Source organism: Phalacrocorax aristotelis, chromosome 7 (genome assembly GCF_949628215.1).
Source record: "Phalacrocorax aristotelis chromosome 7, bGulAri2.1, whole genome shotgun sequence".
NCBI classification, from domain to species: domain Eukaryota; kingdom Metazoa; phylum Chordata; class Aves; order Suliformes; family Phalacrocoracidae; genus Phalacrocorax; species Phalacrocorax aristotelis.
The window spans coordinates 55,436,457-55,452,861 of NC_134282.1; the positions used below are offsets into that span (position 1 = coordinate 55,436,457).

At 68.5% G+C, this 16,405-nt stretch overlaps 3 protein-coding genes across 4 annotated transcripts; 1 reads left to right on the forward strand and 2 right to left on the reverse strand.

The window, feature by feature from the left end:
- The first annotated feature begins 1,140 nt into the window (after positions 1–1,140).
- On the forward strand, positions 1,141–6,637 carry SERINC4 (serine incorporator 4). Its single transcript, XM_075098357.1, has 12 exons — positions 1,141–2,501; positions 2,620–2,766; positions 3,138–3,316; positions 3,417–3,496; positions 3,580–3,673; positions 3,737–3,948; positions 4,259–4,354; positions 4,430–4,556; positions 4,870–4,942; positions 5,246–5,297; positions 5,408–5,564; positions 6,048–6,637. Exons 1-12 carry the CDS (start codon positions 2,451–2,453, stop codon positions 6,262–6,264), a joined length of 1,485 nt encoding a protein of 494 aa, XP_074954458.1. The 5' UTR covers positions 1,141–2,450; the 3' UTR covers positions 6,265–6,637.
- A 5,286-nt stretch (positions 6,638–11,923) lies between these two features.
- On the reverse strand, positions 11,924–12,631 carry SERF2 (small EDRK-rich factor 2). 2 transcript variants are annotated; one of them, XM_075100921.1, is made up of 3 exons: positions 12,549–12,631; positions 12,255–12,363; positions 11,924–12,145 (listed from the first exon to the last, which is right to left on the reverse strand). In XM_075100921.1, exons 1-3 carry the CDS (start codon positions 12,553–12,555, stop codon positions 12,082–12,084), a joined length of 180 nt encoding a protein of 59 aa, XP_074957022.1. In that variant the 5' UTR covers positions 12,556–12,631; the 3' UTR covers positions 11,924–12,081. The 2 variants fall into 2 exon arrangements, with proteins under 2 accessions (XP_074957022.1, XP_074957023.1); XM_075100922.1 differs by lacking the exon at positions 12,549–12,631 and adding an exon at positions 12,445–12,488 and having other exon boundaries at positions 12,255–12,362.
- A 113-nt stretch (positions 12,632–12,744) lies between these two features.
- LOC142060567 (peptidyl-prolyl cis-trans isomerase FKBP8-like) lies at positions 12,745–14,862 on the reverse strand. Its single transcript, XM_075100920.1, is given in 8 exon segments — positions 12,745–13,068; positions 13,190–13,293; positions 13,511–13,588; positions 13,661–13,833; positions 13,906–14,123; positions 14,215–14,309; positions 14,312–14,553; positions 14,628–14,862. Coding segments are annotated over 8 exon segments (1,182 nt in total). The 3' UTR covers positions 12,745–13,031.
- Between the last annotated feature and the right edge of the window lie 1,543 nt (positions 14,863–16,405).

Below are 16,405 nucleotides of genomic sequence, written 5' to 3' on the forward strand. Positions count from 1 at the left end.
GCCTGCCCCGCAGCGCCGCCCCGGGATCCCTGCGGCCCCGGGATCCCGGCAGCGATGGCGCTTGGCTGCCGCGGGGCGCAGGCCGAGCAGAGCCAGGTCTGCCGCTGCCGCTTCCCTTCCGTGCTGCGCGTCTCCCACCGCTCCCCGGCGGGGTCACGGCGGCCCCTCGGGACAGGCGGCTCCCCAGGCTCCGTGGGGCACCAGGTGGCTCAGGGTGCGGTGGGGCGAGGAGCCCGTCCCACGCAGACACCCACGCTGCTCTGAGCGGCTGCCTCAGCTCCCAGGGCAGGAGCCGAGGGATGGCCGCCCGACGGCAAAAGCACGGGCAGACCCAGGTGCATGGCAGAGGGATATGTCCCTGCTGGGGGCGGCTGTGGAGCGGTTGGTGCTCAGACGGGCCCGGGGGGCCACACAGGTCTACCGGCGCTGGGATTGGTCCCCCCTGCACGGCCGTGCAGCTGCCAGGGCCACCTCAGCAGCCAGCCAGCCCCGGTGCCATCTGGATGCTGCTGGGGGCCCATGGTGCTAGGGGCCAAACCAAGGTGACAGCTCCATGCCTGCTCTGCCCGCTCAGCAGGGCCGGAGCTGTGGGGCCTGCAGACCCTGGGGGAAGTGTCACAGGCACAGCGCTCCTCAGCCGCTGCCCCGATCCGCAGAGCACCCCCATGGGACTGCAGGCACCCCGTCTCCCTGCTGGGCAGAGCGGCCACCCTGGCTCTGTGGCCTCAGCCCTCGCACTGCTTCACCCTTGCAGTGTGCTGAGCCCAGGGAATCTTGACAAGACCCTGGCACTGCTGACCAGGGTGGCACGGTGCACTGCTCTGGCCCCTCTCCACTGACCCCTGAGGACAGCACTGGGCTCTGCCCGTGGCGCTGGCTCCACCGCGCACACGGCTGACCTGGGAGCAGGGCAGGCGACCGCAGGTTGTCTGACGCATTGGCCTTGCCAGGCAGCTGGGGACCGTGCACCGCTTGCCACTTGGCTCTGCCATCGGCCAGCCACACTGCTGGAGGCTGACGCTGCTTCCAGCTCTCCAGGTTGGCACCGGGGCCTCACACCAGCCCCGTGGCACCTCCCGCCCTGTCCTCATGGTACCTGGGGCTGTGTGGGCCATGCCATGCTGGCCTGGCAGACCTGCCACGGAGTCAGAAACCTGCCCCTGAGAGCGGCCCCCTGTGCCAGACTCAGGCTTGTGTCTGTTGGACCCATGCCAGCTCCTCCGCCTCTGGCACCTGCTGCACCACATGCTGCACCCATCTCTGTGACAGCCTCCAGGGCCCTTTCCCCGCCCAGCTCCCAGCCTCTTCTAGTGCAGGGATGTGTGCGTGAAAATGAGCCAGCATGGAATCTCCCTGGGGTCCCAGGGGGCTGTGTTGGGCTGATCCCAGGCAGCAGCTGAGCACCCACACAGCCACTGGCTCCCCCCTGCAGTGGGATGGGGAGAAAATAGGAAGAGGAAAAGCAAAAAAAAACCTGTGAGTTGAGATAAAGACACTTTAACCTGTAAAGGAAAGAGGAAAAAAATAAAAAAAAAAAAGCCCAGACCACAGCACAGTCACTCATCGCCTCCCACCAGCAGCCGGGTGCCCAGCCAGTCTCCAAGCAACAGCCAGGCTGGGAGCCAAAACCCTTCCTCTGCCTCTAGGCTCACTGTGAGGATGATGCTGTATCATGGATACAGCTGCTTTGGCTGCTGGGGTCAGCTGTCCCAGCTCTGCCCCATCGCAGCCTCCTGCCCACCCCAGCCTCCCCACTGTGGGGGAGAGTGGGAAGAAGGGGGAGCCTTGATGCTGGGTGAGCCCTGTGCACTGGCAGCCCAAATACCAGCGTCTTGTCAAGGCTGTTCCAGAACAAAGCCAGAGCAGCTGAGGAAGAGCTGAAGGAGGGTGATGCCAGTCCAGCCAGATACAGCACAGGGCCTCTGGGGCAGCTGGCAGCCACCCCCCTCCCCCCCACATCCCTCCAGCTTGTCCCCAGCTCCTGACCGCTCTGGGAAGATCCCGCTACCCAGTGGGATGTGCTCATTGCCAACCTCCTGCCTGCGCAGCCCCTTACCCCTGCAGGGGCATTCTTGGGTGCCCCTGTGCCCATGAGTGTCATTGCATCTCTCCAGCCCTTTGCCCCCCACCCCCCAGCCACACCACACAGCACCACGGCACCACTCTGGGACCAGCCATCACCACACAGGTGACAGCACCCCACAGACCACACATCCCCTCCCATGCTGGTCCATGCCCAAACTGGCTCCCAGGGCCTCATCCTGCCCAGTGAGGGCCCAGGGTCCCAGGCAGGGGTCCCCATGGCCAGGGGTCACTGGTGGATCCTGGACAGGCTCCCAGCAGAGCGCATCGACGGTGGCAGCAAGCAGATGGTGGGGCGGGCCGAGCCGAGCCGACAATCCCCCTAATCCCATCAGGGCAGCAGAGGCTGAGTGGAGCCAAGCTGGGCCATGGCGGGCACACGGGCGCACGGGCGTCTCCTGCACTCGCTGCTCTGCCAGGTGGGACTGAGGGGCCCATCGCAGCTGGGGAGGGGGGCTGGAACAGGGCAGGGGTGCCAGGCCAGGCTCGGGGCAGCTCTGTTCCAGTGAGGTCCCTGCTGACCATGATCTCCTCCAGCTGTGCTGCGGTTGTGGGGGCAGCTCCTGCTGTGGGCTCCGCGTGTCCACAGGCACCCGGATCCTCTACACGCTCTTGCATGTCCTGGCCTCTGCCGTGTGCTGCCTCATGCTGTCCCGCACTGTGGCCCAGGCTGTCAGGGAGAAGGTGATGGCGGGGAGCTGGGACAGCCAGAGTGCTGGGGGTGCTGGAGGTCCCAGGGGCACCGGGGGTGCTGGGGTGCCAGACATCTTGGGGGCACTTAGGGGTCCCAGGAGCACTGGGGCTCCCAGGAGTACTGGGATGCTAGGGATGCTGGAAGTGCCAAGGTTGCTGGAGGTGCCAAGGGGGGGAAGGGGTACCAAAGATGCAGGGCTTGCCCAGCGCACTGAGGGTGCCAGGGGTGCTGGGGCTTCTAGGGGTACCAGGGATGGAGAAGGTATTGGGAGTGCTGGGGGTGACAGGAGTCCAGGGCTGCCTGGTGCCAAGGAGTGCTAGGCATACCAGAAGCCCTTTCCTGTTGCTCACTGTGCCTGCAGGTGCCCTTCTCAGCGGTGCTGTGCAAACACATGCCTGGGGGCATGGACTGCGAGCGGCTGGTGGGCTCTTCGGCCGTGTACCGGGTCTGCTTTGGCACCTCCTGCTTCCACCTGGCACAGGCTGCCCTGCTCCTCAATGTGCGCTCCAGTGCTGACTGCCGTGCGCAGCTCCACAACGGGTATGGGGATGGGGCGTGGGGGTGGGTCAGGCTGCTGGGGGCTGCCAGGGGCTGGGGGTTGCCGGGGGCCCTGTCTCCCAGATGCTCGGCTACCCCACAGGTTCTGGCTCCTGAAGCTGCTGGTACTGGTGGGGCTCTGTGCTGCCAGCTTCTTCATCCCTGAGGATGGCTTCATCCAAGGTGTGCCCCCTCCCAAGCCAGCACACTGCCTGCAGCTCCTGTGTGCCCCCAGGGCTAGCCTCACCTCTGCCCTCTCCCTCCAGCCTGGCACTACACAGGAGTCTGTGGGGGCTTCGCCTTTATCCTCATCCAGCTGGTGCTCATCACCGCCTTTGCGCACACCTGGAACAAGAATTGGTGAGTGCCAGGGCACCAGGTGGGTGCCTGCATGCTGCCGGCTCTCATCCGCTCTCCCTGCAGGCTGACGGGCGCCTCACAGGACAAGCGCTGGTACCTGGCTGTGCTGCTGGCCACGGCTGCCTTCTACACCCTTGCTTCTGCCGCCTTCTCCTTCCTCTACAAGTACTACACGCACCCAGCCGCCTGCCACCTCAACAAGGCACTGCTCACGTTCAATGGCAGCCTCTGCGGCATCATGTCCTTCATCTCCATCACACCCTGTGTGCGGCTCAGTGAGTACCACACAGCATGGCACAGCACGGCACAGCATGGCATGGCGCTGCAGGGGCTGCTGCATTGTAGGGCTGGCTGTGTCCTGGGGCTGGGTGGGGGGTGGCTGTGGGCTCCCAGCTCAGGGAAAGGACTTGGGTGCCTGGGGAGCACCCAGCTCCCCATGGCTCCTGCTGGCCCCTCCTGTTCCTTGGCACAGGGCATTGGGCAGGAAAGTGGTGGGAGGGGGCTGCCCAGGGCCCACGTGGAGCCCATCCACCAGCTCATGGCGCTCCTGGGGCTCCGGCAACACCTCTGACCCCATCCTTGCAGAGCAGCCACGGTCAGGGCTGCTGCAGTCCTCAATCATCAGCTGCTACGTGATGTACCTCACCTTCTCTGCACTGTCCAGCCGTCCCCCAGAGAGAGGTGGGTGCTCCTGCCTGCTGCCAGCAGCCCCCCCCAGCCGGAGCATGCACCCGTCTCACCTCCGCCTCCCCGCAGTGCTCTACAAGGGGCAGAACCTCACCGTCTGCTTCCCAGGCGTCCGGCAGGACGAGCTGCAGACAGAGGACACCACCGTTGCCGTCCTGGGGGCTGCCATCATGTACGCCTGCGTGCTCTTCGCATGGTGCGTGTGCCCATGGTGCAGAGCGGGCAGGGCACCCACAGCACCGTCCCCTCTGGGCACAGCCAGCCTGACAGGCACCACGCAGGGACCCCGTCCCCAGCCTGTGGCATGGCTGGCAGAGCTGAGGGATGTCCCATGGGATGGCAGGGCCAGAGCAGGCTGGGCAGCTGCTGATGGGCAGGGGCAGCGCAGTGAGCCCAGGCACAGCATGGCAGGTCTCCTGCAGCTGTGTCAGATCCATGGGACAGGCTGGGGGCCTGGTACAGAGCAGTGGGTGCCCGTGTTATGCTTTCTGCCTCTCTCCTGGGCACAGTAATGAAGCCTCCTACCTCGCTGAGGTCTTCGGGCCCCTCTGGATGGTCAAAGTTTACAGCTTTGAGTTTAAAGTGAGTATGGATGCTGTCCCACCCCACCCGTGCCCCATGTCATTCTGCCACAGGCACCCCAGACCTGCTGCCCCAAGCCCTCCTGAGCCCCCGTCCCAGCCCTGGGGCAAAGGCAGGTTCATCCAGTGAAGCACGGGGGAGCTTCCCACGGTGCACCCCCACCTGCGCCAGCTCCTCAGAGGCATGCAGCCCCAGTGCCGGGACGGGCCAGATCCTGCAACAGGGCTCAGCCCAGCTGCGGTGGCCATGGGGCTGGGCTGCCCTGCCCCACTAGCAGTTGCCAGTGCACTGCTTTCTCTGCAGAAACCCTCCTGTTGCTTCTGCTGCCCCGAGAAGATGGAGGAGGAGCTGAGAGGTGGGTGCAGGGTGGCTGCAGTAACACACACCCTCGGGTGCCTCTGTCGTAGCCCAGGGGTGCCAGCAAGGAGGGGATGCAGGAGCTGCCATGCCCCTGTGCTCTCCCAGGCACTGAGCAGACATGTGAGCAAGCAGAGGAGACTGCTGGAGGACAGTGCATCATCCAGGATGAGAGAGACCGGGTGGTCTACAGCTACTCAGCCTTCCACTTTGTCTTCTTCCTCGCCTCTCTCTACGTCATGATGACCCTCACCAACTGGTTCAGGTAGGGTCCCATGCTGCTGCCCAGCCCTCCTTGCTCTAACTCCCCTCTTGGTAGTGCAGCTGCCCGGCTGGGACTGCAGCCCTGCCAGCATTGTCACCCCCCCCCAGCGCTGTTGACCCCCCCAGAGTCATCATCCTGCCAGCTCCAACCCACTCCCTGCACAGGCTCGGGCTGCAACATTGCACTCCTCACTGGCCCTCTCTCTGGGCCGTGCCAGCATCACCAAGCTGGTGCCTGCTGGGGAAGCACACAGCTCTGCACCTGCAGACCCACACCGCTTCAACCAACAGCCCCCACCAACGGCAGCCATGAGCTGCAGCAAGACAGGCTGGGGTCTGCAGGGCTGGGGGTCTCCATGGCAGGTGGGACGTGCCCAGGGACACGCAGCTGCTGGGACATGGGGTGACTTGGCGGCTGCAGCTGGCACCAGGAGCCCCTGTGTTGGTGTCCCTTGGACACCCAACACCTGCCCTCTCCCACCAGCTTCGAGAATGCAGTGCTGGAGACCACCTTCACACATGGCAGCTGGTCGACCTTCTGGGTGAAGGTGTCCTCGTGCTGGGCCTGTGTCCTGCTCTACCTGTGGCTGCTGCTGAGCCCACTCTGCCTCTGCGGCTCTCCCCAGCACCGGCGCAGCAGCCCGGCCCTGCGCATCCTGCGGCGACGGCGCGCCTTGCAGCGCATCAGTGTCTCCACGTAGTCCCTGCTGGGATGGACTGTGCCTGGCCCTGTGTGTGGCAGCAGCCGGTGCTGGGGTCTGCCATGTCCTGTGCCTGTGCTTGGGCCCCACTGGTTCCGCTGGCCTCCCCTGACCCCCTGTCCCAGGAGACAGCAGCATCAGAGAGCCTGAGGGGGACCCAGGAGCTGGGTGCTCCCAGGGACATGGGTCCTGTGCTGAGCAGGGGCCAGCCAGAGCAAGCCCAGGTAGCGGGCGCTCGGCCCCGGCTGGTGCCAGCAGTGGGAGGTGGCTCCTGCTGCACACCGGCTGCCAGCCCAGCTGCCCTGGCCTGGGGCTCGCCAGGGGAGCGGGGCCCTGCCCCAGCTGCCTCTGCGTCTCAGCTCACCTGCAAGCAGGGTGCTCATTGTAAATAACTCCTTGAATACATTTCTACATAAAACTCTGAGCTGAGCTTGTGCTATCTGCCCCCACGAAGGCAGCAGCCATGGGGCTGGGCATGGAGGTGCCTGCAGCACCCCAGCACCGGCCCCGTCCATGCAGCAGTCATGGCCATGGGCGCAGTTCTGCTGGAGAGGGGGAACTAACAGAGGGGTGGCAGAACAGGGAACACTGGCCTGGGGCCTGGGGCTCCAGGAGGGTGCTCAGCTCAAGGCTGGTCCCCCAGCATGCTCCCAGCTGAACCCCTGGAGGAGCCCCTCCCCCCAGGACACAGGGATGGCTCCAGCAGGACATAGTGCGAGTGCTGGGTGTACCAGCCCAAAAGGTGCCAGCAAGCCATAAAGGCACCATGCCCCAGATGATGAGCACCTGCCTGAGCAGCAGGGACTATCCTGACCTGCTTGGCCAAGGACCTGCCCCAGGATGCCAGGGACAATGCCAGGCTATGGGGTCCCGTGGGCACCATGCCCACCCCCAGCTCCAGCTGCTCCTGTCCCATCCTGCCCCACCACAGCAGCTGCCCTTCTCCCTGGGGACTGGTCACAGTGCCCCCAGACCTCCCTCCACCCCCTCACCTCTCTGCAGCTGAGAAAAGCCTGGGGGAAGACAGATGGATGGGTGGACAGATGACAGAGCCCCTGGCACCCACCAGTGCCCATTGCCTCAGCAGGCCTGCTAGGAGGGGAGACGGGGGAGCCAGAGGCACTGAGTGCAGGTACTAGTGCGGGTACCAGAATGACCCGGGGCATCGTGCGGGGTGCAGCTGCCCAGGAGGGCACGGTACTGGCACTGCCGGAGGATCACAGGCTGGCCCTGGCCCCACACTCCACCCGTGCAGCAAAGACTTTGGGGTGCCTCCATGGGGCCCGGCAGCACCATGGGGCCATGGCACCAGCTGCGCCTGGCAGGCCCCACTTGGTGACAGTGGTGGCTGGTGTTGGACAGGGACCAACACGTGCAGCCAGGACCCTGCACCCACCAGCCCACCACAGCCAGCAGGACACAGCCCTGCAGGAGGTGACGGCGGCACTGTGGGGCAGGCGGTGCTGGCATCTGGCCTGATCCTGGTCCTGGTGCAGTCAGCGCAGAGTCCCTGCCTGGAGCAGTGGCTGCACTAGGAGCCACAGGGGTGGGGGTGTGCAGTGCCCAGTGCTGGGCTGACCTGGGAGCTGTGGTTTGCACCTCTCCTCCCCAGGAGATGGAGGGACCCCACATGGGGCTCGGGGAGAAGCGCTGGGCAGCTGCAGCATCAACCTGGGGACATTGCCCAGGTAGGGCCAGGATGGGACTGGCTGGGGTCCCTGCAGCCCTGGGCACCCGAGGGCTCCCTGGTGCACTGGGCTGTTCCCCAGCAGGGACCTGTCTCACCCTGCCCAGGAGAATGATCGGCTGCATTGCACCCTGCGCAAGGCTAAGCATGACATGTCCCAGCGGCAGGTGGAGCTGGACCAACTGCGGGTGGACTTCTCCAAGTGGGCCCAGCAGTGCAAGACAGGCATTTTGGGAGAAGGGGACAGTGGGGCTGGCCCCAGCTCTGCAGGAGACCCTGTCTATGTACAGCCCAGCACCAGCCCCGTGCGCTGCTCCAGCAGCCGAGAAGGCGGCACTGCCACCAGGTGCCACGCTGAACCTGGATGCAAGCAGGGGGGCTCTGGCAGACCCTGGGTGCTCCTGCCTACCCTGCTGCCGCAGGGAGGGCCAGACGCCCGTCACAGAAACACTGCCCTGCTCAGCCCCGCAGTGAGCACAGGCAGCTGGGAAGCCTGCCCAGAGCTGCTGGCACATCCCTCCAGGCCTGTTGTTGGCAGGCCCTGTGACACTAGTTGTCCTTGGGGCTCCCTGGCTGTCCCAGCACCTCCATGGGCACCTCTGCCTCCCTGGGCAGGGGGTGCCTGCTGGGGTGGGGCTGTAAGGCCTGGTGCAGCGCCTGTGCCAGCTGAGGGGGCTGGTGCCCACAGGGGCCCTGCCATGAGGATGCTGCGTCCTTGCAGGGAGCAGCTGGCCCTGCAGGAGATGGCGGAGGAGACCTGGCATTGGTGAGCTGTGTCAGGATGCTGCAGTACGCCTGAGCCTGGCCGGGCAGCGGCAGGGGAGCCACCATGGGGGCAGCCAGGGATGTGCTTCTTCTGGGGGGGGTGCCACTGCTGTGGGTACAGCCCTCCCCTGGGTCGGGCCCTGCTAGCCCTGGACCTCAGGCTGCTCCCCCCTGCCAGGATGATCAACAGGAGCCTCTGTGAGAGCAACAGCAGCCTGAGCTCAGCCCTGCTACTCCGCTCACACGTAGACCTGCCAGCAGCGAGCCCTGCAGCCACTGCACCCACACAGGGAGGGGAGGGGAGTGCCAGGACCAGCACCCACCCAGGCAGCAGGGGAGGGCAGGGATGCTGGCCACCCCGACGGGGCTTGGGGGCAGGCTGGCTCAGCTGCCCTCTCTCTCCCTGCCCGCACGCCTGGCCAAGGGGACACAGCACACAGGCTGCTGCCAGCACTCTGGGACCCACATGAGCCCCTGGAGCTGGAGGCCACAGCTCCCCATGGCCAGGGTACTCCCTCCCACGCACACAGGGTGCCTCCATGATAAACACTTTCTCCCCTGCAGCCCCCTCACTGCCTGCCCAGAGGGCACCCGCAGAAGTGAGCGATGGGGGGCAGTGCCGGCTGTAGACGCCCCTCCCTGAGCACTGCCCTCCGGCACAGAAGCAGGAGAAACAACTGCCTGCAACGCCTGCTCCCTGCTGCGACCTCCTGGGCAGCCAGAGACCTGGGCCACAGCGGTGCCAGCCTCGGGCAGCCGCGGAGCACAGCCTCCAGCACAGGCATAGCCTCCTCGCTCAGCAGCGCAGGTAGCAGCAGCTCAGAGGATGGGCCCTCCCCCAGCCCCTGCTGGGGTACCAAGGTGAGGGACCTGCCCCGGGCCCAGCACCCTGGGCTGGGGAGGGGGGCACAGGTCTGCTTGCCCACAGCTCGTGGCCTCAGGCCCCTCACCATAGCACCCAGCAGGCACCTGGCCCTCCCACAGGCAAGGCAGAGGGACCCCGCTGCTCCGCTGGGCACTTCAGCAAGAGGAAGCTTCCTGCCTTCGCACCGGAGGTAACCGGCAACTCCCCATCCGGTGAAGGGCCAGGCTGGGGGCCAGCCAGAGCACACCCACACGCCATGCCAGCCCCCACTGCCACTTGTCCCACCAGGGGCACACGAGGAGAAAGGAACCTGTGCCCCCCCACCCCACGTACTGGCTGGTGCTGGCAGGGGATGGGAGCACAGGCAAGTCCAGCTTCCTGCTGTGCCTCTGCACGGACGAGTTCAGAGGAAAGATCTCTGGCACCCTCGGTAACACCCCCACAAGTACCCCAGGTGCCTGGGCTGGGGCAGAGGCACAGCAGCAGCACTTGACTGTCTCTCCCAGCAGGGGTAGATTTCCAGATAAAGCAGCTGCTGGTGGATGGAGAGCAAACCACATTACAGATCTGGGACACCGCTGGGCAGGAGAGGTGAGAGCACAGGGGCTGGGGCTCCTGCCTGCCATGCCAGGCTGGCCAGAGCCAGGTCCTGCTCTGGCAGCAGCCCCACAGGCTGGCAGTCACCGCACCAGCAGCAAGCCCAGCCTGACCCCACAGCAGTGACACCCCCGGCCCCAGGTACGAGAGCATCGCCCAGTCCTACTTCCACAAAGCCCACAGCATGCTGCTCTTTGACATCAGCTCCCCAAGCAGCTTCCTCAGCATCTGCCAGTGGATTGATATCAGGGTAGGGGAAGGGTCTGGCAGGTCCCCAGCCCCCACAGAGAGGAGCAGCAACCTTGGGGCTTCCTCAGGGAGAGCTGGGCCATGTCAGCCCAAGGCAGTCCTGGGAGAGCAGGAAGACGACAAGAGCTGGGCTGCTCAGGAAGCAAGGTGCAGGGCCAGCCCCTGGGAGCACAGGGAGTGCTTCCCCCAACTACTCCCTTCTGCTGGTGTTTGTGTCAGGTCTGGAAGCATGCTCTGCTCCCACGTATGGCACAGGTGTGACAGGAGGCAGCTGGTGTGTGCAGCAGAGCTCTGTGGCTCCCAGAGACAGTGGCCACAGCAGCAGCTGCGGCTGGAGGCTGCCAGCCCCACAGAGCCCTGAGACACCTATCCCTCCCAAAGGCCACTGAGAGGCTGTTGCCACTCAAGCTGGTGGGGGACAAGATGGACTCACGGCCCAGCCTGCTGGAGGCAGCGGGGGTTCACACAGCCCACGGGCAGCAGCTGGCCACTGTGAGCAGGTGCACCTCAGGGCAGCAGGGACCCCACTGACACCCACCGCTCCCCCCAGGCCCATGGCTCCCTGTTCTGCAAGACCAGCACCAAGGATGGCACCAATGTGGCAGAGGCTGTGCTGCACCTCACCCAGCAAGGAGTCCTGCCTGCCACAGCACACATCTCCAGGCTGTACAGGGCCTGCGGCAGCTGCCCAGCAACATCCTGCCAGGGTAGTGGGACTTGCTGACACTCTGCTCCTGGCACTGCAGGGAAGTGAAGAGGCCAATGGGCCAGAGCAAAGGCCACAGCACTGGACTGGACCTCAGCATCCCTCTAAGGGCAGCTCCACAGTGCTGCTGGACCTAGTGCAGGAGGTGGCCGGCTGTAGCTTCACATCCTCTCCACGGAGAACCCCCAGCTCCGACTGCACACGCAGAGGTGCTGTGGAGCAGGTAGCTCACCTCACTTCAGCTCCTACAGCTGCTTGTCCCTGCAGCAGCAGGAGCAGCTCAGTCTGTGCACAGGGCCAGCCACCACCTCTCCAGCCCCGGCCCCACGTTGCCTCCCTGCAACCAGCCCCATGCTGTCCTTCCTGCCCTCACTACAACGCGACCCTCCCCAGTGCAATCCATCCCTGGTTTCGTTCCTCTGGGTCTCCAGCAGTCCCGTCAGCCCCAGGGGGTTTACCCCTCGCCTCCCTCTGCCCACAGTGCACCTCCGAAGCTCCTTATTCACCCGCGGCTGTTCTCGGTGTCCTGCTGGCTGCTCTGAGCTCCCAGGCGATGCCCACAGAGACCTCACAGGCCAAGCCCCACCTTTGTTCCTCACCGTGAAGATGTGGCTGCTCCACACCACAGCAGCCGTGCTTGTTCCATCACTCCTCTTCACCAGCACGGAATACGGCCACGAACGCTCCCTCCCGGCCGGGGTGGGACGCGGCGGCGGCGCCCCGGCGCCCCCCCGCTCCCCAGGCAGCCCCAGCCCCCCCGCCCGGGCGCACGGAGGGAGAACACAGGGCCTGCAGGGCTCCACAAGCTACTTTAATAGGAGACGGACCCGAGGCGAGTGCAGGGCGCTGCCGGTGTCCCCGGCGGGGCGGCCCGGCCCCGGGGCTGCACTGGGCATCCTGCCGGCGGGCGGCCCGGCCCCGGGGCGGCGGCGGCGGCCCGGCCGCGGGCTACTTGGCGCCCTCCTTCTTCTCGTCGGCCTTCTTCTGCTTCTGCTGCATGATCTCCGAGTCCCTGCAGGGAAACCGCGTCGCCGGGCTGGCCACAGCACTGGCACCACCCCCGGGATGGGGACGGGGACCGGGGCCGGGGGGGGCGCCGGCGGTGCCGGCCCGACGCTCACCTCTGCTTGCGGGCGGCGGCCGAGAGCCCGTCGTCCCGCCGCTTGCCCTTGCCCGAGTCACTCTGCTTCTTCAGGTTCTTCTGCCGCGCCAGTTCGCGCTGGTTCCCGCCTGCGACGGCGCGGCCGCCTCAGCGCGGCCCGGCCCGAGGCCCAGCCCCAGGGACCAGACCGCGCCCCAGCCCCCCGCTCCCGGGTCATGGCGCCGGCCCCCCCGCCCAGCCCCAGCCCCAGCCCCAGCCCGCAGGGCGGGTCACGGCACCGCTCCCCCCGGCCGCGGTCCCGGCCCGCACTCACGGGTCATGGCGCCGCTCCCTCCCGCCTCCGCTCCGCCGCCACGTCCCGCACTGCCCCCCCTCGCGCCCCGCCCCGCCCCGCTCTTTAAGGGCGCTGCAAGGCCAATCGCCGCGCTGAGCCCGCCCCCGCCGCCCTCCTATTAGCACATCACTCCTGCTAGTCCCCGCCTGATTGGCCGCGGGCTATGGCTGCCATTCTGCCGGCGGGGGCGAAGAAGCCGGAAGCTGCGGCGCAGACGCCAAGAGCCGCGGGGCCGCACCCACGCGCAAGGGGCGGGGCAGGACGGCGGCCCCACGCCGTAATGACGCGCGGGGCGTGGCTGAGAGTGCTACGCGGGGATGGGGCTTGCGGGGGGCCGGGGCGGGCGCTCCCCTCCTCGGTCCGAGGCGCGGAACCGCTGTCGTCCCCGGGCCGGGCCCCGGCGGCCCTGTAGCCTCTCCTGCACCCGGTGGAGCGCCTCTTCCGGGAGCGCTGCGACACTACTCAGGCTGCTCCTTCCGCCGCGGGCGGTGCCGGGGCTCTGCGGAGAGGAACCGCCGTGAGCGCCACCCGCGCCGCCGCGGGCGAGCGGGCCCGGGAGGAGCACCGCCCCCCCGACGGCCCGTGCTCGGGCGGCCCAGTTTACCGGCGCGCCCACGCACCCGGGGCTCGGTGGCGGCGTCGGGCCGTGGTGGGGCTCCTGAGGGGCGGCGCGGGCCGGGGGGCTCCGGTGCTTCACCAGCCGTGAGAGCTCGGTGTGGATCACCTGCGGGAGGCGGGGCGGCTGTGGCAGGCCGGGCTCCCGCGGGACCCCCGACGGTCCCGGTGCCGAGTTCCTGTGGGACCCTGCCCGCCCCAGCGCTCCCCGTGCCCGGCTCCTGCGGGACTCCCGACAGTCCCGGTGCCGGGTTCCCGCGAGACCCGCGCCAGTGTTCCCGGTGCCCGGATCTTGCAGGACCCCCGCCCGCCCCCGCACCCCGGACCTTGCTGGCCGGGTCCAGCTCTAGGGCTCTCTTCAGGACGACCACGGCCTCTGCCTCGCGGCCCTGCTTCGCCAGCAGCTGTGGAGAGAGGAGCGGGCGGTAGCGGGCGGCCGGGCCGGGGTGGGGGCACGAGGAGGGCGCGGGGCTGACCTGTCCCCGCCGGAGCAGCGCCTGGCCGTTGTCCGGGCTGATGCGCAGGGCCGCCTCGCAGGCCGCCAGCGCCTCGCCCACCCGCTGCAGCTTCAGCTCGGCGGCCGCGCAGTTGTTGAAGCACTTGACGCGCTGCTCCCGCAGCTCCTCTTCCTCCTGCGGCCCAGGAGGGGCTGCGGGGCGAGAGCAGCCTCAGCACTCCGGGGCCCCGCAGCCCCGCAGCCCCCTCCCCCGCCCGGTCTCACCGGCGGTGGGGCCGTCGAGGACACGCAGGGCCAGGCGGTAGGAGCGCAGTGCCGCCGCGAAGTCGCCTCGCGCGAAGTGGAAGTTGCCCCGCTCCCTCCGCTGCGCGCCCAGGCGCAGGCGGGCGGGGGGCGGCAGCTGCTGCGGGTCGGGGCCGTCCCGCACCTCCAGCAGCGTCACCTCGAACAGCAGCGGTGCCTCGGGCGGCACGTCGGGCTCCCTGCGGGCACAGCGCCGGCTGCCCCTGCCCCCCCAGCCCTGCCCGGCCCCTGCCCGCCCGGGTCCCCCCTGCCCTTGCCCGCCCGCCCTACCTGCCCGGGCGGCCGTAGCCGTAGGGGAAGGCGGCAAGGAAGAAGGACATCTCCCCGGGCTGCATGGTGGGGACGCCCAGCTCCAGGGCCTGCGGATGCGGGCACGGCGGGGCTGGCCGGGCGTGGCACCGGGCGGCGCTCAGCCCGCACCGCGCCCCTGCCCGGCGCTGACCTGCACGACGTCGCCGTGGCCTGGGACGAAGGTGAGCCGCGGATCCCGCTCCACCAGCCCGCCGTCCTCTAGGGCGCCCAGCACCTTCACCGACACCTCCTGACCCGGCCGCGGCCGTGGCCCGCCCTGCCCGTCCCGCACCACGCGCTTCCGCAGCAGCCGGTCCTCTGCGGGCGGGAGCGGCCCTGAGAGCCGGCACCCTCGGGGCCCGGCACCCCCGGGGCCGCCCGCCGGCACTCACCTGTCAGGTCGCTCCAGCCGTCGGCCGTGAAGAGCGGCCCGTAGCCGCCGGGGCCCGGGACCGCCAGTGCCTCCAGCCGCCGGTAGAACAGCCGCTCCTCCTCGCGCACCGACGGCAGCGCGATAGCGGTGTGGGGCAGGCGGAACCGCACCCGCCTGCCCCGGCCGGGCCCCCGCGGCTGCCCTCCGGTCCCCGCCTCCCCCTCCGGGGAGCTGCCGGGGGAGGGTCCCGGCATGCCCGCCCCCGGCCCGCCTCGCCGCTACCAGCTGGCCTCGGTCCGGGCCCCCCCGGGGCTCGGCGGCGGGCGCCCGCCGTTCCTAGCCCGCACCGGGCGCGTCGCCGCCGGCCCCGTCGCGCCGCGACTGCCCGGGGCCGCCGCCGGGTGCATCACGCCGCGCCGTTACCTAACGCCGGGAAGCCGCTCAGGGGATTAGTACGGGGCCGCGGCAAAAATAGCCGGCTCAGGCCGAGCCTCGCCACGGGGCTCCCGCCGCTGCCCCGGCCCGCCTCTGGCCCCCGGGAGCGGCCCGGGACCGCCCGCCGCCGTCCCGTGCTCAGGGCCTTGCCGCAGCTCCCGGCGGCGGCGCGGGCGGCTCCGGTACCGGGGCCGTGGGCCGAGGCACCGGGTCAGCCGCCTGTACATGCGGCTCCCGGCGGCGGCGCCGCGGGCGCTGCTCGGCTACGGGCGGCGGCAGGTGGGGCCGGGGAAACCGGGCGGAGGCGGGACCCGTCGGTGCCCGCGGTTGTTGGAGAGGGGCCGGGGCCGGTGGTCGCCTTCCAGGGCAGCCGGGGGTGAGTGGGGGAACCGGGAAGCCCGGGCCGGCCACGGCGTGGGGGACCGGGGGTGAGTGCATCGGGGGACCAGGGAGACCAGAGGGCCGGGCCAGGTCCCCGCGGCCGGGCCGGTGAGAGAGGCGGCGGGGGGCGGCGCGTGGTGGATCCGCCGTGCCCCGGGGGACGGGGAGGCTCAGGGCGGCCGCGGCCCTGACGGCCCGTCCCACTCACAGTGCCTGGCGGTGCCGGGAGGCCCCCGGGAACCCCCCGCGGTTCTTCTCCCTATCCCGTGGCAGCCGGGACGAGCCGCAGGGCCGCTTCGAGTGCTCACATCGGGCCGTGCCCCGGTGAGCCTGCCGGCCCCCGCCGGCCCCCCAGTCCCTCTGTGCTCAGGACTGTGCCGGCGGCACCACCTCGGGGTCAGCCCCAGCCCTGCTCCCAGGGTGCTGGCTCTCACCGGTTGGGCTCTCTCCCACTCTCCTTGCCGTCCCTGATGGCCCCAGCTGAGCAGCCTGGTGCTTTGCGGGTCTAAAAGTCCCTGATGCCCTCCCCAAGCTCACGGCATCCTGAGCTTCCGGTCCCCGTAGGGGCATCCAGGGTGCTGGGGCAGCAGCAGCCACGGAGACTGGGCCTTTGGAGAGAGCCTGGGGACTGACTTCCTCCTCCCTCGCTTGCTCGTGGTGCCCACCTTGCAGGGCCTTCTATGGGCATTTCATGGGGCCAGGGGGAGCCAGCTGGGATCAGCTGGCAGGAGGTGTTGACTTCTCCCATGCTAGGCTAGAGCTGGCTGGACAGCCTGGGCAGCATCCGGGAGAAAATCTTGGTCTGTGCCTGGCAGAGCACCTGCCCACCCCTGCAGGAGTGTGTGTCCCCAGCAAAGGAGCCCTGCAGCAGAGCAGTTGTTGAGCCTGATCTGGCTGTGCATTGCTGTGGTTAGCGGGGTGCTGCACATGGCACTGGCCTGAGCAACAGTGGGTGCTGAACCTCCACTCCCTGCCAGGCTG

Excerpts from the sequence above, each read along its gene's own strand:
- SERF2 (XM_075100921.1), bottom strand. Across the intron at positions 12,146-12,254 it reads GCCGCCGCCCGCAAGCAGAG|GGACTCGGAGATCATGCAGC; the intron begins GTGAGCGTCGGG and ends GTTTCCCTGCAG.
- SERINC4 (XM_075098357.1), top strand. The coding sequence starts at position 2,451 with ATGGCGGGCACACGGGCGCACGGGCGTCTCCTGCACTCGCTGCTCTGC. Across the intron at positions 2,767-3,137 it reads CCCAGGCTGTCAGGGAGAAG|GTGCCCTTCTCAGCGGTGCT; the intron begins GTGATGGCGGGG and ends CTGTGCCTGCAG. Across the intron at positions 3,497-3,579 it reads TGAGGATGGCTTCATCCAAG|CCTGGCACTACACAGGAGTC; the intron begins GTGTGCCCCCTC and ends CTCTCCCTCCAG.